This window comes from Trichosurus vulpecula, chromosome 3, assembly GCF_011100635.1.
Source record: "Trichosurus vulpecula isolate mTriVul1 chromosome 3, mTriVul1.pri, whole genome shotgun sequence".
Classification (NCBI taxonomy): domain Eukaryota; kingdom Metazoa; phylum Chordata; class Mammalia; order Diprotodontia; family Phalangeridae; genus Trichosurus; species Trichosurus vulpecula.
The window spans coordinates 295,306,852-295,333,904 of NC_050575.1; the positions used below are offsets into that span (position 1 = coordinate 295,306,852).

At 48.0% G+C, this 27,053-nt stretch overlaps 1 protein-coding gene across 3 annotated transcripts in view; it reads right to left on the bottom strand.

Annotated features, from left to right (window-relative positions):
- The window catches only part of SORBS3 (sorbin and SH3 domain containing 3), a 34,830-nt gene extending 13,462 nt beyond the window's left edge, over nucleotides 1-21,368 (bottom strand). The window contains exons 1-17 of one of the 3 annotated variants that reach the window (XM_036750780.1): nucleotides 21,291-21,368; nucleotides 18,265-18,405; nucleotides 18,017-18,160; nucleotides 17,657-17,765; nucleotides 15,708-15,901; nucleotides 14,304-14,367; nucleotides 10,988-11,026; nucleotides 10,677-10,740; nucleotides 8,180-8,267; nucleotides 7,813-7,899; nucleotides 7,596-7,649; nucleotides 5,305-5,391; nucleotides 4,365-4,411; nucleotides 3,487-3,626; nucleotides 3,240-3,292; nucleotides 3,026-3,072; nucleotides 1,647-1,761 (exon numbers count right to left, since the gene is read on the bottom strand). In XM_036750780.1, coding sequence (XP_036606675.1) covers nucleotides 1,647-1,761; nucleotides 3,026-3,072; nucleotides 3,240-3,292; nucleotides 3,487-3,626; nucleotides 4,365-4,411; nucleotides 5,305-5,391; nucleotides 7,596-7,649; nucleotides 7,813-7,899; nucleotides 8,180-8,267; nucleotides 10,677-10,740; nucleotides 10,988-11,026; nucleotides 14,304-14,367; nucleotides 15,708-15,901; nucleotides 17,657-17,765; nucleotides 18,017-18,160; nucleotides 18,265-18,315 — 1,383 coding nt within the window. In that variant the 5' untranslated portion in view covers nucleotides 18,316-18,405; nucleotides 21,291-21,368. Of the gene's footprint in view, nucleotides 1-1,646; nucleotides 1,762-3,025; nucleotides 3,073-3,239; nucleotides 3,293-3,486; nucleotides 3,627-4,364; nucleotides 4,412-5,304; nucleotides 5,409-7,595; nucleotides 7,651-7,812; nucleotides 7,900-8,179; nucleotides 8,268-10,676; nucleotides 10,741-10,987; nucleotides 11,027-14,303; nucleotides 14,368-15,707; nucleotides 15,902-17,656; nucleotides 17,766-18,016; nucleotides 18,161-18,264; nucleotides 18,406-21,290 lie in introns of those variants that run through there. The other 2 variants (XM_036750779.1, XM_036750778.1) reach the window with 2 other exon arrangements.
- Nucleotides 21,369-27,053: the final 5,685 nt, after the last annotated feature.

Here is a 27,053-nt window from a genome sequence, read left to right on the forward strand (position 1 = left end):
AGCAGGGGAAGGGAGAGGTAATCAGCCCCTTAAATCAGTATAAGTTCACTTTTGCTGGGAGTCAGTATGGACAAAGGGATGACGAAAATGTCTCATATTTATAGAACAATCTAAGGCTTACAAAGAAAGCACTTTAGTAAATTAATTAGCTCATTCTGATTGGCAGTTGAGGTATGGCAGAAAATACACTATACTCAAAGTCAGAAGAATCTGGCCTCTCCCTCCTGCTAGCTGTGTAACAATGAGCATCTGAGCCTCACTTCCCTGATCTGTTAAAAGGGCATAAGAAGTATATTCCCCGCTTGATCTCAGTGCCATCTTGTTGATTTTCATTTCACCAAGTGGAGGAAGAAATTAATTTGCAGGCTCAAGTACAAGAGGAGAAAAGCAAGGCAGAGGTTCATGCAACTTGACTATACTGACCACTGAGGCCAAGAGAACAGAGGTCACACCTGGCGGGATCCCTGCTGTCCCACCTGATCCCCAACTCTTATCTCTACCATCTGACACAGGACTCAGGCCATTTGAATACTCTCTGACACAGGACATTCCGTGTTTTAATGAAAGGTCTACTAGACTTAAATCACTTTATTTAGTTGTGCGCCATGGGCCCTCTTGACCTTCTCCACTGATTGTTTTTTGTTTGTGTGATGTTAATGGAATAAGATCATCCCCATCCATTAATAGGCCTGTGTGACCACACGTGTTCAATCACAGCTGCAATACATCATAGAGCCCATGGAGGGGGGGAACTTGCCTAAAGGGGAGGATTGCTTGTAGGAAGACTTTCACACCTTTTAGTACTAAGCTAATTAGGAGATGAATCAAGAGGGTTGTGACGCCTTCTGGCTCTGAGCCTATTAGCCAAAAGTGTATCTATATTCTGAGGTGAGATTTTGCTTTGGGGGCTTGCTCATGAGAACGACCTTTTGATTTTCTGGACAGGACTCTGAGTAGCCATTTTTGTTAAGAGCCCCTCCACCTCCCACCCCCCACTGCTCAGATGTTTTGTGCTCCCCCATCTGGTGGTATAGGTAGATGGTTGTATTACTGTGTTCAGACAGTTGGAGCCCTGTCTGTTGAATCTCTGTGCTAATTTCTCTGCTTGTATTTTCTCCACATTCAGGGTGCTGACCTTTCCTCTGAAGTAGTGAATGATTTATACATGTTTGATTAAAGTAAGATTGTTGACCCCCTTAAAGTTGCCTTTCCTTTAAGAAAAGCAGATCAAAGAACCTGCGCTGGCAGGCCATTCCGGGTGTGCCAGGGTGCTTGCTGTTACAGCTTGTTTGTTCTGTGGTACTTTGCATGATCGCTCTTTTATAAGAAACCATCTCTCTTTTTGTATTTAAGAAAAATTATCACTTCCTACTTCATGGGGTTATTGAGAGGAACAAATGAGAATGAACAGAAAGGCGCTCAAAGCACTATAAAGTTAGCTATACTGTTTTCTCCTTCTTGTCGCTGTGAACTAGGTCGTGAGAGTTATTCACAATTGCTGGGTCTGATGTGCAGATGAAGGCACGAATCTGTGACGTATCATCAAGGAAGAAGCAGCAGGGCTTGGTGACTGAACATGACGTGGTTTTGGGTCCAGGAGAGAGGAACCCGAGTTCCCATCCCACCAAGGAAGACCCCTCACTCACCTCTACATAGTTAGTTGGAAAGATGCCAAGCCGCCCATGATGTTCTCCTTCCAGCCAGTTTTTGTCCACCTCTTTGTGGATGTACACGATGTCTCCCTTCTGCAGGGTCAACTCCCTGGTGGCCATGCACAAAAAGTCACTCAAAGGTCCCTCAAAATCAAAAGGTGGTAGGGGAAGGTCATGGAAAAAGGGACTATGTCTTTGGGACTATCCAAAAACTACAAGATCCCTTTTTACTGACTTCTTCAAACCTATGTCCCAAGGTCTCCCCAGGGATCATTACTCCTTTGTGGACAGAGCCATCACCAGGAATTTTTGCCCCTGGATCAAGAGGCAGGAAAGGTGAAAACGGATCACCCCAGGAACCTGGTGAGAGGTAAGAGAAAGAGCTTACCCCCTGTAGATCATCTAGTAGATTCCTATTTTAGCTAATTATTTTCCATAGGGGCTCGATGGGGGATTGGAAGAGGTGACATATATCTAATCATGTGGAATTTATATGGTCCTGGAAGGTGTGGCATGGACTGTCATACACCCCCACCTCCTCCTCCATATGACTCTCCAGAGTCTTCCGGACTTTTCCTTCAAATTTTCAAAGATTTGGCTAGGGAGGTATTAGGAAGGCAAGAAGTCTCACAATGTTGGAGTGGTGGAATGCTGGGTAGAAGTTTATGACGCTGTCTCCAATGCTTTTGAGATGCCCCCTTCCACGATGCCCTAGTCTGAGCCTTCCTTCAACCTTTGGGTTGATGTAAGATGGGTCAAGCCCGGGACAGTCAGGTTGATGGACAGCTGAGACTCTTCTCAAAAACAGGTGAGTAACCCCACTAGTCCCCTTTCCACTGTGGTGTACACAAGTGCCCATCACATTCCCTAGCATAGGTTTAAAGACTGAGGGCTACCCTCCTCCCCAACCCTCTCCCCACCAGACATCCCTTCCCCCTCAGCCTCAGATAGGTCAGGCTGTCAGAGCCATGGTGGGCCTGTGCAGAGAGCATGTCTGGGTATGACTTCCTCAGGCCTTGTGGAGGGGTGGGGGCTACTCAGGTCAGTTCCATGGCAAGCAGACTGTTGGCTAGAGGAATGGGAAGTGTTGGTGTCACCCTCCTATTTGTTGGCACACAAAATTATTCTATATCTACAAGAGGTAGTGTGGATATTAGCTTCTGGGCTCTAAATTTGACAGGGCACCTGAGACAAAGCCCTGTTTGCCCAATCTTGGTTATGGCTTTTCTTCATGGGGCAATAGGAGATACTCGGTACAAACTTCTGAACTCTCATCCCTTTGGAATATAGAGAGGAAAGTGGGGTACTCTGTGAATGGGCCTGCAGAGATACTCCTTCCTCAAAGACAGAAGAGAGAAAGAAGGGACACTTACTTGGGTGACTGAGCCTGGAAGTCAAATTTGAGCCGTGCAGCCTTCATCTGAGCAAAAGGAGAGAAAGGACAGAATTTACTGCTAGCCACTAGCCAAACTTATATCCCTCCAAGAGTTATAAACGAAACCAGTGTGTCCTGCCCCGCCCCCCAACTCTGAAAATCCAGCCCCAGATCCTGGGCTGATGACATCCTGCCCTTAAACTACCTCTTACCTTCTTATCTTCTTTCTTGGCCAGGCCACCCCCAGGCTCTGCCCCATCTGGATCTGTAGGGAACCAAAAACTCAGCAGACCAAAGCCAGGGCCAAGTGGAGTAGGACCCAGTGGAAGGGCTGGGAGTTATGACCCCGGCTGGATGCCCACCAACTCACTCAAATAAGGCAAGGGGAAATATGCAAAAGAGGAGCTAGATAAATCGATGCAAATCTAGGAGGGGCTGGGAGAGGGATCTGAGTCTTACCTTGGGTGGGGGGTGGGTAGAGAAAGTCTCTCCGACCCAGGAAGGGGCTCCCTCCATCTTCCATTCTGTGGGGGCTCAGGGCCCTCGAGGTGCTATGGTAAAGTGCTTGGGATGGGCTGGAAGCCCCGGCTGGAGACAAGCTGGTAGATTGGGGTGAGGATGGGGGTGGGGGAAGGGAGGTGCAGACACAGTTTACTCCTTTGGGGACTTGTACCCTCCACCACCTCCAGGATTTTCCCTTATCCTGCCAGAAATGCCATTCAAACGACCATCTCCACTCCCCGATCCTTGGATCTCAGCAGGATATCCGACTTCCTTTCTCTCCCGCCCCAAGCCAGGAAGGGGTGAGGCCATGGGAAGGGGGAGACCCTGAGAAGGAGAAGGCGGCCTGGGCCATGATGAGGAGGTGTGCAAGGGAAAGGGACCTCACCCTCCCGCTCCCCTCCTTGGAAAAGCTCCTCTTCCCTCCCCGCCTAGCCCGTCTCCAGGGAGACCAAGGGACTCCAAAGCCAAAAGTTTGCCTGCGCCCACGGAAACGGCAAAGGCATCCCCTAAACTGTCTCCCTCCCCGTGTGCCCCGTCTTGGAGTTCCGTCTCCGTCCCTTCCTCTCTCCTTGCCCTGCCCTTCAGGATCGCACTCCACCTCCACCTTGTTTTCCTTTCTCCAAGTCCCTCCCTCCTCTGTCCCAGGCTCCCGGACTGATCTGCCTTTTCCACATCAGCGATTCTCTCTGCTTTCTCCTGCTCCTCCTCCTCCTCCCGGGATCGCTGTCCTCTTCCCTCCTCGGTCCCGTCCCGTCCCGCCCTAGCCCCGGCCCCAGCCCCACCCCCAGTGGAGCCCCTTCTCCTCCCACCTTCCGGGCATCTGGGGTACTCACCGAGCCAAGGGTCCTCGGTCCTGGGGGCGGCTAGCCTGCACTGAGCCCTGGGTGGGGAGAGGAGGGCGGGCGGGGGCGGGACTCAGCCAGGACGGCGAGTTCAACCTCGACCGCCCCCTCCACTACAGCTGCGAAAGTTTGGGGCTGGGGAAGGAGGGTCAGAGGGGGAGGGGCGGGATGAACGCAGGGTCCTAGAGCCTCTCCTCAGGTTGCCTTGAGAGAGTAGGAGACAGGACAGGAGAGTGGAAGCCGAGCCCGGACAACCAGCCCGCACAGGACGGGACGGAAAGAAGGAAGGCAGAGAAAGAAGAAGAAGAAAAGAGGAGGGAAGGAAGGAGATGAGCAGGTCATCCCATCCTCCAGCTGAATGAGGGTGTCCCCTCCAGCTGAAGTGACACCCCCTGAGTGAAGGTGTCCCAGAGACAGGGGACAGGGCCACCCCAGGGCAGCAGGACATTTATCCAGACTTACAAACAGGAAGAAGGGGTCTTAGAGTTTGTCTGACGATTAGTCATTGATAGATAAATAGAGACAGAGATGTTTAAATATATAGATCAAGCTATCTATTGATAGATATATTTATCTATTGATAGATATATCTTAAACTTTTTCCACTCACTACTCCTTTTCCCCGGAGAAATTTTTAGGCGACCCGGGGTATATGGGCATGTAAAATAGATATACAGAAATCTTTTACTGTAGACAAATTTTTCACGACCTCCACATTCAATTACATGACCCCACATGGGATCAAGACCCACAGGTAAAGTAGCGCTTGGATTAGACTCTAATCCGACTTTCTTATTTTCCAGACTGCAAAACTGACTTTCCCAATATCATCAGTGGAAAAAATGGTCCTAGAGACAGTTCTTTCCATAAAACCTCTACGCCTGTCATTCTCCCAGGTGACATGTATGATAGTCCCAGGAGTGAGGGGTACCTTGTCTGGGGGCAGCTTCATCTCAATGGCTCGCATGTCTTTGTCCAGCTCTTCGTTCAGTCTGGCCAGTTCCCTCTCCAGTAAGATCTGATGGGGCAAAAGGGCTGGGGTTCCCAGAAGACACAGTAGGCCCCACCCCCAATGTCAGCAATATCTCCTCCCATACTCTAAAAGCAAGAATGATCACAAAGCACCCTTGCAAGAGGACTGGACATTGTGTCCAGGCAATTAGTTCTCCTTTAGGGGCCTGGTATCAGAGCATGGTGTGACTACTACTCAAGCAGGCCCTACACTGTTTGTGGAGCCCTAGAAAGAGAAGACTTTAAGCACCTTTTGAGGGAGTCTCACACCTGGATTGCTGAAATACTTTGGCCTCCCCAACTCCTCCTTTAACCCATCCTAGGTGGGGCAGTAGATAGAGAGCACCAGGCCTGGAATCAGGAATACTCATCTTCCTGAGTTCAGATCCAGCCTCAGACACTTGCTAGCTGTATGACCCTGGGCAAGTCATTTAACCCTATTTGCCTCAGTTTCCTGAACAAACTGCTCCAGTATCTCTCTGAAGAAAATCCCAGATGGAATCATAAAAAGTCAACTGCAGACATGACTGAACAACAACAAACCCCTGCCAAACTATTGTTATCATCTTCCCCAAACCCTTACTTTTAGCAAGTCGCTCACTCTCGGGCTTGAGAACTCCTCATTTGCTACTGCATCACATCTAAAGTCCTGGGTCTGCCTTTTGCAGCATCTACAGTCTGCCCTCTGTCCTACTCCCTCCCATCATACAGGAATCCAACCATCCATGCACACACAAGCATTTGCTTCTGGCCCAGAATTGAAAGCAAATGTGGAAACTGAGGTCTGTCCAAATAAAGCCAATTTGCCCACTCTGGCAGCAGGGATGGGTTCAAAGAATACCAGGGATGCATTATACTCCCCAATATTCCCCCTCTACTTTACTCGAGGAAGTCTCACTGACCCATGACCATTCATGCAACTGGAAGAGGCCCCAGAAATCATCTCATTTAGGGGGTTCTTAACCTGTGATCTAGGAACCTGTTTTTAAAATATTTTGATAATTGGCATCTCAATAAAATGTGTTTCCTTTGTAACCCCATGTATTTTATTTTATACATTTAAAACCTTTTTTTTTCCTGAGAAGGGATCCATAAGATTTATCAGATTGCCAAAGAGGTCCATGATACAAGAAGGTTAAGAATTTATTTTTTAGATAAGAAAACTCTGGCCCAGAGAAAAGTGACTTGCCTAAGGTCACACTACCAAACTCATTGTTCGTGTTGTTCCTCTTACCTAGAATACCATTTTCTTCACCATAATGATAGAATAAATAGTATTCTTATTATAAATATATTATTTAATATAATTTTATTATAAATAAATATAAAACAATTTAATAAAATAATGTTGTCATTTAGTTGTGTCCAACTCTCCATGACCCCATTTGGGGTTTTCTTGGCAAAGATACCGGAGTGGTTTGCCATTTCCTTCTCCAGCTCATTTTACAGATGAGGAAACTAAGATAGACAGGGTTAAGTGATTTGCCCAGAGTCACACAGCCAATTATTATCTGAGGTTGGATTTGAACTCAAGTCTTCCTGATTCCAGGCTCAACACTCTATCCACTGCAACACTTGGCTGCTGTAATAAAATGATAATAACAGACATTTCTAGAGGACTTTAAGTTTTTCTAACTTCCATCTCTCCCTTTTCTGATTTCCTGTGACATTTTAACTGAAAAACATTCTAGCCCTTAAGTCAAAGGATAATAGGTACAGAGCTGGAAGAGGTTATCGGGTCCAGTCTCCTCTTTTACAGATGAAGGAGACGAGGTCTGAGAAGGTGAGGGATTTGCCCAAGCCCACACATGTAGTACCCAGAGGAGCTGGGACTCCCAAGTGCAAATTTCTTGACTGAGCAACATATTCACAGCTTTCTCAGGTTTGTTCACTGTTCCCTAATTAGACTTTGAACTCTTTGAGGTAAAAGCCCTGATTGTATCCCAATTAGAGTCTACCATCATGCCAGGCACATAGTAGGAGTTCAGGAAACTCTTGTTGATTGATCTGTGGGCTAGAGGAAGTCCTCATTTCTAAAACTACGCATGGTGACCCAGAATTCATACCTTTGGATCTGAGGAGGAAAATCTTGCCCCAAGTCTTTTGCCATCTTTTGTCCTTTCCCATCCCCACCCAACCCCAGCATCCAAATCATGCCCTTCTCCCACCCACCCCTACTCACACTGGTGCCCAGACCATACTGGCACTCACCTCAATTGGTAAAGAGGGCTTCTCAGCGGTTTCATCCACCAGTGGCTTCTTGGGCTAAGGGGTAGGTCAGGTCACATCAGGGGAATTAGGAATGGGACAGTTCCCAGGCTCTTTCCCTTTGGGGATCCTTTTGATGATTGCCTGGTCTTTGGCTGAGCAGCCCTGCCTAAGGGTAGCCTCTACTTTTAGCTCTCCACCCCAGCCGATTTCCCCTTACCCTCTGCCCTGTCTCTAGTTCTTGTAGAAATTGGTTCCAGGAGTCCTCAGTCCAGATATCATCACCTTGCTTCTGGTACCTGACCACCTGGGTGAGGAAGCAGAGGATATGAACCCAAATGGAGTGGCCCAGGCACAGAATTTTGTCATGTGAAGAAAGCCATTCATCCCTTACAGGGCATGGTTTAGCCAGTGCCTTATGAGGCCTAAAAGCTTATCAATAGCTACTATAAGGACCAGAGCTGAACATCACCAACACATTCGGAGCACTATCTGTGCCAGGCCAGGCACAAGTCTGTTTCAGAGGTTCTGGTGAGCAAGGGCAGGAGGCTGTGAGGGGGATGGGTTGGAGCCTGAGGGGTGTGTACCTGAGGTCTTGTCTGCAAGAGAGATGAGGTTCCAGGCTTAGAGCTGAAGATGTTTCCAGCCCCTTCTTTAGGGTCCCTGTGGCTCCTCCTAGACAAGGGGGTAAGAATCATTGCTCTCCTGGAATATGGTGCAGACTGGGGCATAGAGAGAGGCTGGTCCAGGGCAAGAGAGCTGTTTTCTCTTCTCCACAGCCTTAGTAGTTTTGATTTGTGGTCCTTTCCCTCCATATAACCACTTTCTTCCCAGCCCCCATACTTCTCATTCAGGGCTCAGAAGATCCCCAGCCAGGTGATGTAATGGATGGGGTAAGGAGAAGATAACAAGCATTTTATTAACCCCTACTTTGTCTCAGGCAGGGGACCTTATACATTTGCTCTTGTCATTACTATGTGGTTTTTAAAAGATAAATCAGCTGAATTTAGTTTTCATTTAGTGTTGGGATGAAAATGTCCTGATATGACAAATGTCTGATACCAAGGCCAAAATAAATAACAAACCCACCCAGTTTTGTTAGAAGGCGAACATGATGAAGCATAAAGAGCTTTGGAGTTTGAATTTGGAAAGTTATGCAGTTCAATGGAAAGAGGGCTGGGTTCAAAGGAGTTGGGTTCAAATCCTGGCTCTGTTGGTCAATACTTGGGTGACTTTGGGCAAATCATTTAAGCTTTTCTGTAACACAAGGGTGTCTTTCTTTGCCATTTGAATCCCCAATGCTTCATACAGTGCCTGGCACATATGAAGTGCTTACCAGATTTTTTTTTCATTATTAGATGGCCACTGAGGACCCTTGTAGCTCAAAATCTATCATCCTGTACCTGCCACCCCCCTTCTCTAATTCAGTTTTTTTCATGTGGAAAATGAGGGCTAAACTAGGCACACTCTCAAGGTCCTCCTAGCTCTGACACTCTAGAATTCTAGAAGGCACCTCCTCTGCAGATTGGGTGAGCCTCAGCTCTGACATTTCCTTTAGTCAGAACCCCATATTTGTCAGTTTTTCCAGAACCACAGAATGTCAGAACTAGAAGGCACCCTAGAAATCAATGAGTCCAGGCTCTTCATGAGGAACATGAGGAACCTGAGACCAGAAAAGGCGAAGTGACTAACCCAAGATAACACAAAGCCATTATTACAACTAGCTTCTGGGATGCTCCTTCCAAATGGGCCATCAGCATTAGCAGATTTCACTGAATCAGGAGTTTGATCAGATAGCGAAGTGGGTGGCCAGTCTGCCAGAATTTGATGGCCTATTAGGTTTCTAGCCATACATCATTATGACTTAGCAGTCCAGTACCAACCGAAAATCATAACAAGAAGCCACGCCTATGGAAACTCTATGGTGTGTCCCAGATGAGGACATTTACAATAAAAGAGATCAAAAATAATCCTGACCAATGAATAATAAATGCATTGACTTTACTTGCTTGGGGTGGGGAGCCTCTGTTCAGATGAATAGTCAGACTGAGACTCTGCACTAGCTTGTAGCCTGATTTCGTCCAAAGGTAAGACCAGGAATTTAATTTTTAACCTCTCTCCTTGCACTGTCACCCTCCACCTTCCCATCAGCCACAGTGTGTTCTGAATCCTTTTTGGAGGATCCATTTAGAAATGAAGTATCCAATTTGAGAGGGAGGGAGGTGAGGTTAAAGTAGGAACCTCCACAATCCTGTTAAAAGAAAACAAGGAACTTCTGTCTTGCTTAAGGGTGACCCATGACGATAAGTCAGGTATGCCAGGTTCCCAGGGACTGGTGAAGTGAGTTCTGTCACCTGGCCTGGCTTTGCCAGAAACAACTCAATTGTATTCTGTCAGTCAATCCAGGCACTGAGGGAAGGCTGCTTCCAGCCTGTCTTTCTGCTGTGAGGTTAGTAGGGAGGAAAGCCCAGAATTGCCAACACTTGACTGTGGTTGGCAGAGGGGACGTGAGATCTGAAGAGTTACCATGGTTCATTTTCTATTCTAGTTCTCGAGGTATGTGCCTTCAGTTAGATTGTGAGTTCCACGAGCAGTAGTAAATATGGTGCTAGATTTGGGGTCTGCATGTCCTAAGTTCACATCCTGCTTCATATGCTTCCTAGCTGTGAGACTTTAGGTAAATCACTTAACCTCTCTGTTTCAGTTTCCTCCTAGGTAAAATGAGAGGATTGTGGCCTCTAAGGTCCTTTTCAGTTTTGAGCTTATGCCAGCTAGTGCCTTATCTAAACTTTGCAACTTTTCTAACCCAGGGCTGGGCACGTTTTCGTTGACCTTGAAAATGTCTTGGCCTTGGCCGTTGAATGCTTGGCTCCCCGACATGGCCACCAGAGGGAGCCAGTTCACTGCAGGGATGGACCAACCATTCTAGGACTGGCCCCATCACCAAAGCTCTGACCTCCTCTGGCTCAGGAATGGGTTGGGGGAGGAGGGGAGTGTAGAATGAAGAGCTTTCTTAGCTGCACACCCCCTAAAGCCAAGCTGTGAGATTCCAGAGCTCCCTCCCTCCCCAATCCCAGCACTGACTCACCTGCTGGGGAGATGGGTCTCTGAGAGGCAGTTCTCAACAGTGGCCCGAGATGCCTGGATTCTAGAAAGATGGGGAGTGGAAGGAAAATAGGAAGTTTGGGCTAGGAGAGGAGGAAGGAAGAAGCCAGGCACCTGGGGAACTGAACCCTACGGGGTCTTTTCCCAGCTCCTGAAAAGATTCTGATATCGTAGAAAGACTCATTGATGACTTGAAGTGCTAGAGAAATTTGGGGTCTTAAAGCACAGGTGATAGTGAGTTCTGTTTCCTGGAGCAAGGGCCAGCCCAATTCTTAGGGTGGTTTTCTCACCTTTGCCTCGATCCTCAAAAGCCCAGTCCAGCTGCAGCTCTGGAAAAAGAGAGATGAAGTAGGTCACTGATCCCTAACCTCTGCCTCAACCCTACTCGGGTGCCAGCGGCCCTCCCCTCCCCTTTAGGAGGTGGGGGAATGAGTCAGGCCCAGAAGAATGTCTAGGGAGGGAAGGAATTAGGAGAGCAGCTCCTAGGAGGTCTGGAAATGCTTTGGGTATTCAATGGCTCTGGAATGCCTCCAGGCAACCGGAGATTTCCCACCTCTCTCCTCGGACCCACCCACCTATCCACTTAAAGTTAGAGGGGAGTGGGGAGGGGAGGCTGGGGGGGGGGGGAGGAGGCCCTGCGGTCAGCAAAATGGCCAAGTCAGGGAAATCCATCTTTCTTGTTTATGATCCCTTCCTTGTGCCCTCCGGCCTGAGAGAGAAGCATCAGAGAAAATTCAGGCACCTCTAACGCCTCCAAGTGACCTCCAAGGCTACTTCCGATATTTTAATTTTAAATGAGGATTGTAGAGGCAAAGCTGGTTTTACCACAAAGGAATAAATAACTAATGATGAAATTCCAGGCACCTATTCCTCCTGCCTCTAAGCCCTTGAAACTACCACAAATTAAGACGCAGTCACAGGTCCCTCTCCAAGGAAGAGGAGTCCTCATTTCCTTGCCCCATGTAATTCAAGATGGAGCTTGGGTTTCTATTCAGACCTTAAAGAATCACAGAGTTGGAGAGTTGGGACATCAAAGGCCATCTAGTCTCTCTACAATATGTTGGAACTATATGACCCTGGGCAAGTGCCTGCAGGGAACTGACAGTAATATGATTTGCCGGAACTGGGTAACTAGTGGTTATCCAAGATCCATGTGTTAATTAATTAATTAATGATTAATAATAATAGCTAGTTTCTAAATAGTGCCTACTACGTGCCAGGCATTATGCTGAATGCTTTATGAACACATCACCAGAGCCTCACAAGAACCTGGGGAAGTAGGTGCTATTATTATGCCCGTTTTACAGTTAGGGAAACTGAGGCAGACAGAGGTTAAATGACTTGCTAGATAAGAAGTGTCTGAATCCAGATTTGAACTCAGGTCTTCCTGACTCCAGGCCTAGCCAGCTTTACACTGCATCACTTAGATGCTTCATTGCCTCAATGGCCTAATTGTCATTTTGCAAATTCCACCCATGCCTAGGCCAAGCAGACTAAGGGTATTTTTTCTTCAATATCACATAACCCATTATAGACGGTGACCTCCTCCAGGTCAAGGACTGTCTCTTTTGCCTTCCTTTGCATCCCCAGGGCTTGGCACAGTCCCTGGCGCACAGCAGGCACTTCATAAATGCTTTTTGACTGCCAGATAGTCCTTGGAATTCTTGAAGGCAGCTGTTCTGTTCTCTTACGTCTTTTCTTCTCCAAGCTATGTGTATATTCCAGGTGCCCTCAGCACGAGCCATCCTGGCTGCCTTCTTCTGGATGCTCTTTGGCTTATCAATGTCCTTCCTAAAATTTGACACCTGGCCTGGAAGTGAGCGCACAGCATCGGATGGGACATCACCACCGCCAAGTAGAGAGGGGCCCTGATCCTGCGCTCTCTTAATTCTGGCTAGATTACATCAGCTGTCTGATGCATACAGGCTTGCAGCCTTGTATTTAGGAAGGTGACTTTTTAGAAGCAAAGGCCTAAGATGTTTCGTTTCACTAGATTCCAGATATTTTTGAATTATCTATCCCTTATCCCACATCACAAAGAAAAATATTAAATAAATAGCACCGGGCCAACCTGGAATCACTGGAGAACTCCAGTGGAGAGCTACTTATAATAATAATAAAAATAATATCAGTAGCTAACATTTATTAGCCCTTTAAAGGCTTGCAATGTATTTCATGGCCGCCAGGTGGCGCAGTGGATGGAGCACTAGGGTCTTGGAGTCAGGAAGACCCGAGTTCAAATGGAGCCTCAGACACTTACTAGCTGTGATCCTGAGCAAGTCACTTAACCCTGTGTGCCTCAGTTTCCTCATCTGTAAAGTGGACTGGAGAAGGAAACGACAAACCAATCCAGTATCTTTGCTAAGAAAACCCGAAATAGGGTCACAAGGAGTCGAACATGACTGAAAACAACTCAACGACAAATGCATTTCATATCCCATGTCATTTTATCCTCAAAACGATCTAGGGAAGCAGGTACTGTAATTATCTCTCCAGAAGGGGAAACTGAGGCAGGCAGCAGTTAAGGGACTTTCCCAAGGTCACATATGGCTGGTAGGTCTCTGAGGCAGGGTTTGAACCTAGATCATCTAACTCTAAATCCAGAGATCTTTCTAGCATCCAGCACTTCATCGAACCATTTCTACTCTCCAGTCTGACCGTCCAATCAGCTCTAGATTCATCTATCATGATACCACCTGTCAAACACTGCAGCCTTGTGTAGTCCACAACGCTCCTCAGTGCAAGTCTGGACTCCTTAGTCCAGATTAAAATGTAATGGAGAAATATTTAACAAAATAAATACAAACACAAAAGAACAGACGATGTTAATACATGGCTTCGTAAGTCACTAAGAGATCCTTACGTACCATTTAGACACCCCTGGTCTTGCCCAATCTCTTCATCTTTTCCTCACCAGAAGTTCTATCAAGAGCTTTGCTAAATCTAGAGAACTCTCATGATGCCATCAAGATGCTATCCTGAGTCTTCCTCTCCCTCACTTCCCATAACCATTCACTTGCCAAATCTCGTTGATTTTACCCTCCTATCTCAGCCCGACCCCGGCTCTCCACTCATGCCACCCCTGCTCTAATTCAGCCCAACTATTGCCACTATCCCTAACTGGCTTCTAGTCTCTTCTTTCTCCAACCCATCCTCCAAGCAGCTTCCAAAACAACCTTCCTAAAGTGCAAGTCTAACCATTTTACTCCCAAATCAAGAACCTTCAATGGCTCCCTATATCTCTCCTCGACTTTCCCTTTGTGGCTTTCCCAATGTGGCTCCAGCTTACCTTTTCAGGCCTTCTCTAGCCCTTTACTCAACCCATTACTCCTGATCACATGCTATGTTCCAGCCATTTGGTTGTCCTTTGTACTTGGCATTCCATTTCCTATCACTGTGTCTTTGCATAGGCTGTCCCTCACACCTGGAATGCTCTCCTTTCTTCTACTTCTAACTTCCTTCAATGCACAGATCCACTCACTTTCTCTTAGAGGAAGACTTCCCTATCTTCTCCCTCTTCCTCAAATCCCTTAGAATCCTTCGTCCTTTCTCATTCCCCAGCTACTGCCCTGCCCATGCAACAGCCATGACAAGACTGGGTCTCACCTGGAAGTTTTCGGTGGATCTGTTGGAACATTTTCCGGTACCAGTCCCGTGGGCTGCCTACACTCTGGGAATAGAGAAGGCAAAGTCAGACTATCCTCCTTTCCCTATCTCAAGACCTTCTTTGTTGAAATCCAGCCCCAGGGGCAGCACCCACCCTGGGGTCAGGAGAACCTGAGTTCAAATCTGGCCTCAGACACTTACTAGCTGTGTGATCTGGGCAAGTCACTTAACCCCAACTACCTTCCACAAACAAAGAGAAAGAAGGAAGCGAAGGAGGAAGGAAGGAAGGAAGGAAGGAAGGAAGGAAGGAAGAGGAAGAAGAAAGAAAGAAGAAAGAAAGAAAAGAAAGAAAAGAAAGAAAGAAAGAAAAGAAGAAAGAAAGAAAGAAAGAAAGAACGAAGAAAGAAGAAAAAGAAAGAAAGATAAGAAAGAAAGCAAAAGGAAAAGAACAGAAAGAAAAGGAAATCCAGTCTCAGAGGGGCTTTGCTGAACTGATGTTACTGGAAAAAACAGTACCTCACGTGGAAGCAGCTCAACACCGCTCTCCAAAGTGTAGTTTGAGAGTTGCCTGGGGCACTGAGATTGAGTGACTCTTTCAAGGTCACAGAGCCACTAAGTGTCAGAGGCAAGATTTGAACCCAGGTCTTTCTGGCTCTGAGGCCAACTGTCTCTGTCTTTCTCTATCCCTCTCGGTCTCTCTGTCTTTCTCTCAGCTCTATTTCCCAATTTGCAAAGTGGTGATAATAATAGCACCTACCTCACAGGGTTGCTTTGAGGGTCAACTCCGAGACATTTGGAAAGGTGAAAGCACAAGACAAACCCTAGTTTTGTAATATGATCTTTTATATGTGGAATTTTAAGGTTTAAAGCTCCCTCCGCACAGTATCTCAGAGAATACAAACAACATTATTATCCCCACTTTATGGATGAAGAAACTGAGGTTCTTAGAGCTGCTGGACCCAGGGTCACATCAAGGATCAGAATCCAGACCTCTCCTGACTTCAAAGTCAGTACTTTTTCTGCCATGAGTGGTGCATATCAACGTGAGACAATGGAGTATTAATCCAGGGGGCATTCCTGAACTCGGGGCAGCTAAGTGATGCAGTGGGTAGAGCACCAGGCCTAGAGTCAGGAAGAGCTGAGTTCAAATCCAGCCTCATAGATTTCCTAGCTGTGTGACCCTGGGCAAGTCACTTAATCCTGATGGCATCTGTTTCCTCATCTGTAACATGAACTGGAGAAGGAAACAGCAAACCACTCCCAGTATCTCTGCCAAGAAAACTCCCAAATGGTGTCACCAAGAGTTGGACATGACTGAAAGGAGTGAACATCCTGAGCTCACCGTCTGTCTCTGCTCTGTCCTCCCATCCCCCTTTCTGCCTCGGTGGTTCCCCCAGTACTCACAGAACGAGGAGCGATGGGCATGCCGCTCTCATCCACCGGCCCAATGCCCTCATATTTGACCCAGCACTTGTCCCGCTGCTTGCTGCCTTTGGTCCACGTAGCCGACCAGTTTGGGCCACGCTGGGATACGGGTTGCTTAGTGCTTCCAGGGACCTGGCTCTCAGGAACAGGCCAGGTTTGGTACCAAGAAGGATCTGTAGGTAGCATTTTAGAGGCGGAAGAGCAAAGGACATTAAGGAGGAGTCGAGTTTACCCTGATCTCTACCTCCTACACACAGTCTATTCACCCTTTAGGATTTCCAGAACAGTAACCCCTGACCTTTTCTGAGTTATGACATTCTGTTTGTTTGATTTGGTGACTTAAACACACACACAAGTGCACCCTGTTCCCTCCAGATAAAAGGAACATATAATAAATGTTTATTTAGTTTTTTTTAAAAAGAGAATTAAAACCAATTACCTTTTGAGAATGTCAGGACCCAACCTTTAAAATGATTGGAGATGCCAGGTGGGTTCTCAGTATAGCCTTTCTCCTCTGAGGGGAGAGTCAGTGCTTAAAGAGGGAGAGGGTTCCCCAAAACGATATCATTTATGGAATCAGATTTTGTGTCCCTCCCCCTTCCTCCCCAGCTAGGATCCTACTTTATCCTCTGTAACTCAAAGGATGAAGGCAAGCAATTTGATTCACATTCCCACCTATTTCTTGGATTTCCTGGGCTAGAAGCCTCTTTTCCTTTTCCCCAGTCCATAGACTCCCATGAAATCCAGCCATTTTCCAAGGATTTCAACCCGGATAGCCCTGAGAATCCTATCCCAGGTTGAGAGGTGCCAGTCACTTCAGGGGTTGACCTTGGGGTCTTCAACCTTCATCCCTACTCTAAACTCCTGTTCTCCCCAGCAAGCAAGTTCTGGCATTGGCCTGCCTGCCTTGAGGTCCTCAGTGTACAATTAGGAGTAAGTAGGGGTTGGGGGTGGAATATAAGACTTGGCCTCTATCCCTAGGGGCTTGGTTATATCTGGTTTTGGGGAAGGGCGACAGTTGTTGTGAGAGGAAGAATAAGGAAGTGGTGCCCCTCCATAGATCTGTGTTGGCCTGGAAGTTTTCTCTTCCATGGGAATCTTTACTCTCTTGGGCGATGGGACCACAGTGAAAGAAAGTGTCTGTTTTACCCCCAGCGTGTGGGCAAGCTAATAGTGTATACAAAGTGAGAAGTTCACAAGATGCAATATTGAGGAAGGGGCTAGTTCACAGGGCACCACAACCTAGGAAAATACACAACAGGTGAGGGGGTCAGGAATCAATGGTACCCTCCTACAGCAAAAAGATTCAAAAAATCTCTGCTTCTCTTGTCTCCTCCACTTCCCTCACCTCAAAATACCTGCCTCCCTGGTTCAGAGTACCATTATCCCCTCTCAAATGTTTCCCTTAGAATGGCCTCACAGGGGTCTACATATCTATATTTACATCCATATCTACAAATATATAAACACACACATAGGGAATGATGGGAAATGCCTTGATCATCTCCTATATGTATATATGTGTGTGCATATACACATATACACATGTACACACGCATATATGTGTTTGAGATCCTGAATGTGCATATATGTGTGTGGATGTTTGTATGAAAGGCAGAAAGAAGCCAGCATCAGTCTAGGCAATTGTAGTAGATGGTTCTGAGGAAAAGGGAACCTGGGGAAGTGCCAGAGACAGGTCCCCCTCCACCCCCACCTCAGCGTTTGAATGGAGAAAGATGGCGTTGCTATCACTACTGGGGGAAGGAAGGCCGATATCATATCTTCTACTTTCCACCATACTGTCTAACCAGCCTTTCAGGAAGAGTCTGACTTCTGAAGGAGAAAGGGAACAAGCAAAGCGTTTAAGCCAAGGAAGATGGAAGCAGGAGAGCTCTCTGATAAGGATGGATAATGTGGGCCGAGCAAACCTGGGGCGACTCTCCTGGGTGCCGAGTGCCCATTGCACACTGTCCTGGGGGCTGGATCATGGAACTGGAAGTTGAGCGTGTTGGAGCCACCGTTCCGGAGCACAGACACCTGTTGGGGTTGGAGGGGAGGGGAATAATCGGGGGAAAGCTCAAGATACAGCAGGGAGAAGGGGTCAAGTTCACAGAACACATGGGCCTAGCAAAAATCCAGCAGGTGAGGGCATCAGGAATCAAGAAACAGAGTCAAATAATTTCTGCCTTCCCAGTCCCCTCCACCAAATCCCCACCCTCAAACTATCCACCTCCCTGGTCAGGGCAATGCTCCCTTTCTCAACCCTTGCCCTCAGTGGCCTCACTCACCCGGGTCCCTTGACGGTGCGGTAATGTCTGTGCCTGGAGGTGGCCTGGGATGAAGTCACTGAGGCTGAGCCCCGGGGAGAGGCTGTAGTATGGGGACTGCATGGTGTGGCCAGGACCCACAGACCCAGAGGGGACCAATTCTCCCTTGGGGAAAGGACAAGGGAGAACTAGAATTGGCTCTGGAAGCTCCAATCCCTTCTGGGTGTGGATGGGGGTGGAGGTCTGAGGAAGGGTGTCTGGAGTGTCACCTGGGCTCCCGATGCCCCAAGAGGCAGACTCCTCCCCTGGGCACCAGCCATCAGCTCTGTCCCTGCTCCTGCTCCTGCTCCTGGCGCCGCCTCAGCTGCCGGATCAGGCACAATGAGCTGCTTGTTTGAGTGACCCAGGAACTGCAGAGGTGGGGGAAGGGGGATGTGGAGGACCAGGGTGAGGGAGAGGGTAAGAGAGGAGAGGGATGGCAAGAAGCAGGGAATGATGGGAAATGCCTCGGTCATCCAGTCATCCAGGCTAAAGGGATCTCAAAGCACTTTATAACTTCCTCTTCCAAAAGAGAAATGGAAACAGCTGTTGGGCACAGCAACGAAGGAAGGAAGGAGAGAAACTGGCCTAGCTTGGCTATGTGCCCCACATGAGGACAGCCAGGGTCCCTCCCCTTAGTACTCAAACCAGGCAGTGCCTCTGGGGTGAGGGGTAGAAATCCTCTTTTCTGAGTCAGGAGTTAAGCATGAAACGGTCATAGCCTTTTCTGTTTCAGCTTTCCTTCCCAGGGACTCTGGGGAGTTCAGAGTGTCAATGGGGACTGGCCTGCCTTCAAGTCTTGGGCTCTGGATGCTCTTCTCCTGCATCTCTCTCTCCTCTCTCCCTAACCTCAATCTCTCTCTCTCTCTCTCTCTCTCTCTCTCTCTCTTTCTCTCTCTGTGTCTCTCTCCCCCTAACCTCAATTTCTCTGTTTTTCACCTCTATGTCTCTGTCTCACTGTTTTTCTCTACCTGTATGTTTCTCTCTCCCTTGGTCTTTCTCTGTCTCTGTCTCATCTTCTCTGCTTTCCTTCTGCTTTCTTCCCTTTCTTTTTCTCCTGACTCATTTCTACAAGTCTTTCCCTCTGCTTTCCTTCCTGTTTCTCCTTTTCTCTTTCTCTCTCCTTTTGCTCTGGCTCCATGTCTAGATTTGTGTGTCTCTCCCTCTCTCTCTCTGTGTCTTCCAGACCTGTACTTGTTGTTCCACATGAATGAGCCCATAGCAGAGAATGGCTTGTCTTTGGAAATCAGCAGTGGGTGTAGGGGAGGTGACCAGCTCTGTGAGAAAGTCCAAAGCCCCCATAGGGGTGGGCAGTAGGAGAGGGTGGAAGACTTGGAGATGGGAATACCAGTGAGGAAGAGGAAGAATAGGGAGAGGCATGAGGCTGAGGGAAGGGGAAGAAGCAGGTGGAAGATGGGAGGAAGAGCATGTGGTCCCTGTACTGGGTGAGGGTGATGTCAGACCAGGACTCTTCTCGAAAATTTAAATACAAAGTGTAGGATGAGATCATGGGCTGACATGAGACTGTCTTCCACCCTACCCCACCCCCAACTAGAGTCACAGGACTTGCTTGGGTCACATTGGTACCTCCTGAATTGAGTCCAAGCCATTGGTGGGTGGCTTCCACACTCACAAAGGGAAGTATTGGGAAAAGGGAGAGGGGGAAATTTCTTTGGGAGAAGCAGGAGTCCTGTATGCTGGGAAGGTGCATGCCCATGGCCAGAATGGGGATTTCACATGGGCAGTGCACTGGAGTGGGGAATTTGACACTCTCTTGTTCACTTGTAATGAAGTACCAGGAGTCAGGGAGGTCAGGGAAGCAGGCCCCCATTGTGAGTTGCTTATACTTGCTGGGGCTTTGAACAGAGACTGCCTGTTGCTTTTTTGTGCCCATTAGATTGCTGGGGGTGGGGAGGAGTGGGAAGTGAAGGCATTCACCAGCTGGATTCAATTAGGACTAAGGGCAATGCCACATCAGCAGCTCAGACTCACATAGAAACTCTCTGCAATTCTTTCCTAAACATTATGCAGGGGGAAACTGAGGCATGATTCAAGAGAGTCTGGCTTAGAGCTGGCAGCCCAGAAATATCAGGCCCTAACTTCTCAGTGCTTTGCATTATATACCACCATCATCAGTTGACCCTGGATGCTCCTTTCTCTTGACCTCCCATGACTTCCTTGACCACTAGCAGAGATTCAGAGTGGAAATCCAAGCAGGCAGGGCAACTGCCTTGTTTTCCAGTGTGGCAGAGCTGGCCTTGGAGTCAGGAAGGTTCCAGTCCTGACTGTATGACCCAGGGCTAGTCACTTAACCCCCCAGATCTCTCTACGACTCTTAGTTACAGAGAAGGTGAGAACATGCACTGGGAGAGGGAATTCTCTTCTCTGGGAGTTCCGTGTCTAGTCCCCATCCCTGTCCTGGTCACTAGGCTATTTTCAGGAGGCAAGGACTGTGTCTGTTTTCCAATGATACCCTTTCTCCCAACAATGTTCTCAATGTTTCCTCTCCCATCCTACCTCACTCCCCCTAATGGGGAGGGGGATATGAATGGGTCCTGTTACCCCACCCCCCAGCATGTATCTTGCCCATCTAGGCCTCTACATGCTTGACATCAGTATCCCTAGGAGGTAGAGGTAGAGATAAAGTGGGAACAGAAAGGAGAGGGGTACTTCATTTAGGGGGAGATGGAAGTAAAGGGCCTTGATCTGCATCCATCCCACCAGATGATGTAGAGATGGGATCAGAAGTAAACCAGGTCTGATTCCCATCTACTTCCCATGAGCTTGACAGAATTCTCCATCCCTTTTGGAGAGTTCCTTACTAATTTAAAGCCTTGACTCTGGGAATGCTGCAACCAATTTGGTACTACTTAGAGGTTTTTCCTTGTCCTTGTCCAGGACATATACATGGGAAAATAAATGGGGTGGTGGCAGTCAATCCCAGCTTCTTCCCTCTTCCACATTTCCCCCCAAGGGGACCAGAAAAGGCTTCCCAGGAAAGCTTATATTTTCTTTGAACAGCAAGGTGCTGGGAGCAGGATGACCCCAGTCCTCCTCCCAATTTCTCTTCTCTGTACCTCAGTTTCCCTGAGCATAGGAAGGAGGCCTGGCTGAATTTCTGTGGACTACAGAGGGAGGAGCCAGTCTGCCTTTCCTTCATCTGGTTGAAGGGATTGGCTGGTCTTTCCTCCTTGATCCCTCCTCTCCCTGACCTCAGCCTCTCCTCCCTTGCCCCCTCCTCCTCCTTGGCACCTACCTGCAGAAGAACTGGTGGAGAGGATGGAGAGAGTCCGTGAGGGAGAAAGCATTTCCTCCAGCCTCCACCTTGAGCCCACAGCTGTGGGCCTCTGGGGAGGCTGCCAGCAAGGGAGAGGAAAGGGAGAAGTCTGGGGTGTGTTCTCTCTCCCTCGTGACTGGGCAGAAAAAGACTCTTATAGGGTGGGTGGGTGGGAGGGGAGGGAGGAGAGGCAGTGAGACAGAGAGTCCGAGTCACAGAGAAAATGGGGAACTGGAGTGTGGGTGTGAGATAGAGAGGACAGAGAGATAAAAAAGAGAAAAAGTCAAATCAGCAGGAAGGGAGTCTGTAAGCTGGAGAGAGGGAGGAAGGGAGGGAAGAGAGGAAGAAGGGAGGGAACCAAGCAGAGAGTTTCCAATCTCTGGCCTGTTTGCAGCAGGGTGGGGTGGAGGGAAAAGTCATACTTATTTTGTCTGTAGCTCTTTCCCCTCCCTCTTCATGTTGTGTGTTCTGGGGGTTGAGGGTGGGGAAAAACTGGAAAGGGAGGGGGCGTAATTTGGTCAGGAGGCTATAGCCAAGCAAGTACCCATCTTCCGGGGATGAGGACGAGCTGCTCTCATTTCAAAGGTGGGACCGAGGCAGGGAGTATGGTCCCAGTGCTCAGGGTGGAGCATGTTTAGAGGAGGAGGAGGAGTCCTGGGGGTCCCAGGGGACCACAAGAGACTTTCCCAGCAGCTTTCCTTCTGTGCCCTGTGGAGCCTCTGGCACCAGAGAGGGGCCACTCAGAGTTTCCAGCAACATTTCCAGCATGTGGAAGAGGGAGCTCCTCTGGTCCTGGAGCCCGCCTTTAGTGCAAGAATGACGAATGAGACAGACAGACGCAGTGAGAGGGACACAGGGATGGAAACTGTGTGATAAGAGACAGTAAAGCAACTAGACTGACACAAACAGGGAAGAGTGACCTTGGGTACAGCTGCTGCAGAGTTGGAGAGATAAAAGAGAAGTGTGAAGGGTGAAATTTATACACGTATACACAGACATGAGGAAACAGTGACGCCACAGATCTCTGTTTACACATATACATATACATGCAATGGGCCAACAGAAGGGGATGGAGAACACATGGAGGAAGGCAGCCCTGGGTGGGAAGGATCTTCTCTTAAGGAAATGGTACCGGGGAGGGGCTGGGACAAGCCAGCCTGGGAGGGCGGATGAGGGCGGAGGCCCACCCCTGACGGTAGTGGGGTGGTCCCTGTGTTCCCAGGCAGCAGACAACACGTTTTGATCTTGTTGTCTTTCTGACGTTCCCTTCCCGTTGCTCCTGGCTCTGCTCCTAAGAACCTACGCCCATGGACTCCGGAGACTCACTCCACTCCCTCTTAACCTGTGCTGCTGCTGACATTTTTCATTAGCATCCCTGCTGTCTTCACCCATGACTCAGGTTCTGTTTGGTTCTCTAAATAGTCCCAGATAAAGCTTAGGGACAGAAAGGAATGGGGCAAGATCCACCTGACCATAGTTGTTGGGAGAATGGGAGGATATAGGAATGATGGAGGAGCGGCAGGAGAAAGTATGCTGATGGTCCATCCCCTGCATCTTGGCAGGGAGTATTTAAAGAGCTTTTGGCCTGGGGAAAGGGAGAAAAGAGAACTTGTTTGTAAGCTGAGCTCAGGCAACCAGGTTGACCTTGACCATCCCAGGGGAATATGCTCCAGAGACACTAAGTCCCAGTTGGAACACCTCACACTGTCCTCTGCATCTTAGAAACCGCTCTAATCCCCAGGGGGGCCCAGAAAAGAGGCCACTTCTAAACCGCATACCCTCCTCCATGTCCCCTCTGTTCCAAAGGACACAAGCACCAGTCCAGCTTCTGAAAGAAATGGTGTCGCCAAGTTTCATGGGATGACATGCACAGTACAGTGCAGAGTTCTGAACTGGGAATTAGGAGACCAGGGTTCCATTCTTTGCCAGGCCTGGTTTTTTTTTTAATCTATAAAATAAGAATGATAACACCTGACTGACTCATTGTACCAAATGCAGCACTTGCTATATTCACACCAAGCATGATCAGGAGGTAGGCTTCAGGACTCCGGAAGAGGGCATCCCAGCATAAAGAACTGGGTAATTCACTCAACCCTGAGGTTAGCAGCAACAAAGCAGGCCGAGAAGCCCCATATAGGGGCTTTCTCCTGTTTAGGTCACAGCACATTGATGGGGTAAAACTTCTCTGAGCTCCAACATGAGATATTTTATGAAGGGGATAAGCAGGAATGGGGGTGGAAAGGGAACAGTCCCAAAGAACATGAACTTTGGTGACTGATATCTCTAACTTGGTTTCCCTGCTGCACCTTAAATCAAAAATTTGTTTGGGGTTTACAGAACTTCTTTTCTTCTAGGCAATGAAAAGTTAAGGGATGAAGCAGGTTGGCATTGTGTGAAGGTTTGTTGAAAAGAGAAACTAAGAGGATCCTCTTCTAAAAGGCCTGGGACTTAACCCTTCTTTGGGAACCATCTACCCCAATCTCCCTCCTTTTAATGATGCAGCCTACATCAACTCCTTCCACCCTAAACATGATCCCCACCTGGAGGTCACCTGCCCAAAAGGCTTCCAGGCCTGGGTGGGGACCTGCTGCTTTTTCCTTCCGTGTTCTTCAGAGCTGGGACCGGCCACCCTTGATTGCCTGTGATCCTGGCCAGGCTGTGTCTTGCCAGCAGCAAAGTCCCCTTATTCTCCAGGGCTCTAGCCTTGACTCCAAGATAAATATTTAACACAGAGGTTGTGGCTGAGCTAACGTTCTGACTTCCTGTTTGTCATGAGGGAGGGTCATGGGGCTTGAGGATGGCTTACCAGTCTCATTCATCATTAGGGGAACAGGCACTTGAGCAAACAGACTGGTGGTGATGGGGGAGGTGGGGGGTAGTTTGGAGAAGAGGGGCTAAATAAGCCCACACTAAGACCAGACCCTCATCTGCCTTCTTGATTCCCAGGTGAATGAACTTTGGACTTCCATTCCAAGGCCCCAAGCTCTGCTAGGTTTATCAAATGCCACAGAGCAGGCGAAAGCAAAGCGTGTCGATGTGTCCCATCGGGGACCACCACTTTCTCTTTCTGTCTTTTTTCCCTTCTTTTCTCCTCTAACCATGGGGAGGGCTGGCTACCTCGTTGTAGCCACTGGAAGGGAGCTGTGATGACACTGGCCTCTATCACCCATCTTGCCTCAGAGAGAGGTCAAGGGCGTGAGGGAAATACTAAAGCTTCCCAGAGTGTGAAGCAGGAGAAACATACTGATTTGTCTTTTTGGAGAGGACTGGATAAACTCTTCCATCTGGAAACCCCAGGCCTCAGGTTTCTCAACTCCTCCATCCGGTCTCAGCTGTAAATGTTCTGGCTCAGTTCATCAGGCATCGCTCCTCTCCCCTCCCCTCTCCAGGGGGTGGGGATGGGGGGGTAGGAAGCCCATTTGTTGTCAGGGAGCTTCCTCCTACGGTTCGGTCTCCCCAGCACTCTAAGAGACCAGCACTACAATAGTTTGTTCTTCTTTTCCCAGCTACCTGATGCAGCAGTCACAGGTGTTCTTTGCTTCCAGCCCTCAAAAGGTATCCCACTCTGCCACCTTCTTCGCTGTCTTTTCTTATATTTTGCATGTTATATAACATGTGTAAACAGAAATCTATCTGTCCTCCACACCTATTACAATAACTGACATTTACATAACAGCACTTGAAGGTTAGCAAATCACTTTACATACGTTGTATATCATTGAAGCCTCAGGAACACACACAGAGAGAGAGAGAGAGAGAGAGAGAGAGAGGGTATGTAGAGGGAGGAGTGTAGAGGGAGGAGTGCTCCCCCTCCATGATAAATATCAGCAACTGGTCTGTAACTTAAAAAGTCAGAGTTGCCTGAGGAGCCCACTGTGATGTAGGCAGAATGTGTCAGAGGCAGGTTCTGACTAGGCAGCCCTGAGGCCTATTTAGTGACAGGGGCTACAAGCATTCTTACAGATGAGGACTCAGAGTCTCTTTCACAGCTAGTAAACCCAAGCATTCCTGACTCCAAGTCCAGGAAACTTTCCACTAGACCACATTGCCTCTCTAGTGGCAGGAGATGGCTCAGCCAAGAGATTGCCATGGTGATGAATTTGTGGCCACCAGCAGGGGAGGCTGTTCACACTGACAGAGGGAGGGACTGGGGAGTTAGAGGTATGTGGCTGCGCATACAGGAATAACAGGTCATTCTGAAAACCAATCTTGGTCACCAAGGGAAGTAAGGAAAGAGGATGGATTAAGTGGACTTTCATTATAATGTGAATGGTGGGACAGTGTAAGAGGGATGGAACTTACAACTATTTTTCTTGGATTGGAAAAGTATGAGGGAACCCCAAAAGCCAGCAGTTCAGATCTTCATTCATTTCTCATGGGAAGAAACATCTTTTCCTCCTGTTACAAGCTGAGAGAAAGAAAGCCATTCTGCTAGAAGCCACTCTGAGTTTACAAAGAAACTTGCTCCATGCCTTATCATTTGGGAAAAAAAGGTATTTTGCACCCTATCCCTGTACATCCTACGTTCCATCCTCTTTTCTTTGATGAAACATTCTTTTTCAGTAGTTTGGATTGCTCCGGAGGGCAAAACCACAATGACACAATGGTCAGCAAGATAAATAGTATCACACGATGACACACTGGCACCAATCATTCCTTTTCCCTTTTAGTTTTCTGGGCTCTCATCCCTTTCCCTTGGGTCTCTTCTCATCCCAGTGTAAGTTTATGTTACTTGCCCAATCCCACTGATGACCCACCTCTGTACCAGCTGCCTGTGGGAACAGAAGCAACAAATAGGGCAACTGACCCCTTCCAAGGTCTCGAAAGGCCCTCCTAGGTGTGTATTGGTTGAAAATTTTAAATCACAGTGCCTGGATCTAGGAGGCCTCAATTCCTGAACGTGATGTACTTGCCTAGCACTAGGCATTAATTCCACTGAACATTTATTAGGTGCTCATATGTGCAAGAGTGTTGGCAAGTAGGGAGCAAAGATGAGAAATGACGCGACTTCAAGCTTATAATCTGCTTGGGAGGCCTGGGAAGAAGAGATGTAGACAATGTACATGTAACAGAAAATAGAGTGTGATAGAAGCAGGAGATACAAAGTGTGCCAGGAAAATCTGAAAAGAGAGAGCACTTTCAATGGTGGGGGTGGGGGAAGAGTTAGGGAAGGCTTTGTGGAAAAAGTGGCTAATTGGGCTAATCTTTTCGGAGAGACAACAAAGGAGGATTGCCTCCCCAGGAGTGGAGGATAACATGATGAGATCAGAAAACAAACAGTAAGCAGTTCAGCTTGGAACAGAGAGAGTGGTGGCCACAAATGCATTTCCATGGCAACTGCTTGGCTGATCTGCCGCTAAAGAGGCAGTATTGGTTTAAGGGAATAATGTGAAATAAATCTGGAAAGGTAGGTTGGGGCCAAATTTATGCCAGCTTTAAGAGGCAACTCTGTTTTATCCAACGTGTTACAGAGAACCCCTGGAGGTTCTTGAGGTGGGGGAATGTAATGGTGAGACTTCTGTCTCAGGAAATTATTTGGAAGCCTTTGTAGGATGTACTGAAGATGAAGAAGGATGGGAGGTGGGAAGACACATGGTTAGAAAGCCATGCCAATAGTCCAGGCAGAACATGATGAAGACCAATGCTAGAATGGTGGTCATATAAGCAAAGAGAAGGGAACAATAAACAAATGAAAAATTGTGGAAGCATACTCAAGACTTGGCAATTGATTAGGATAAATTC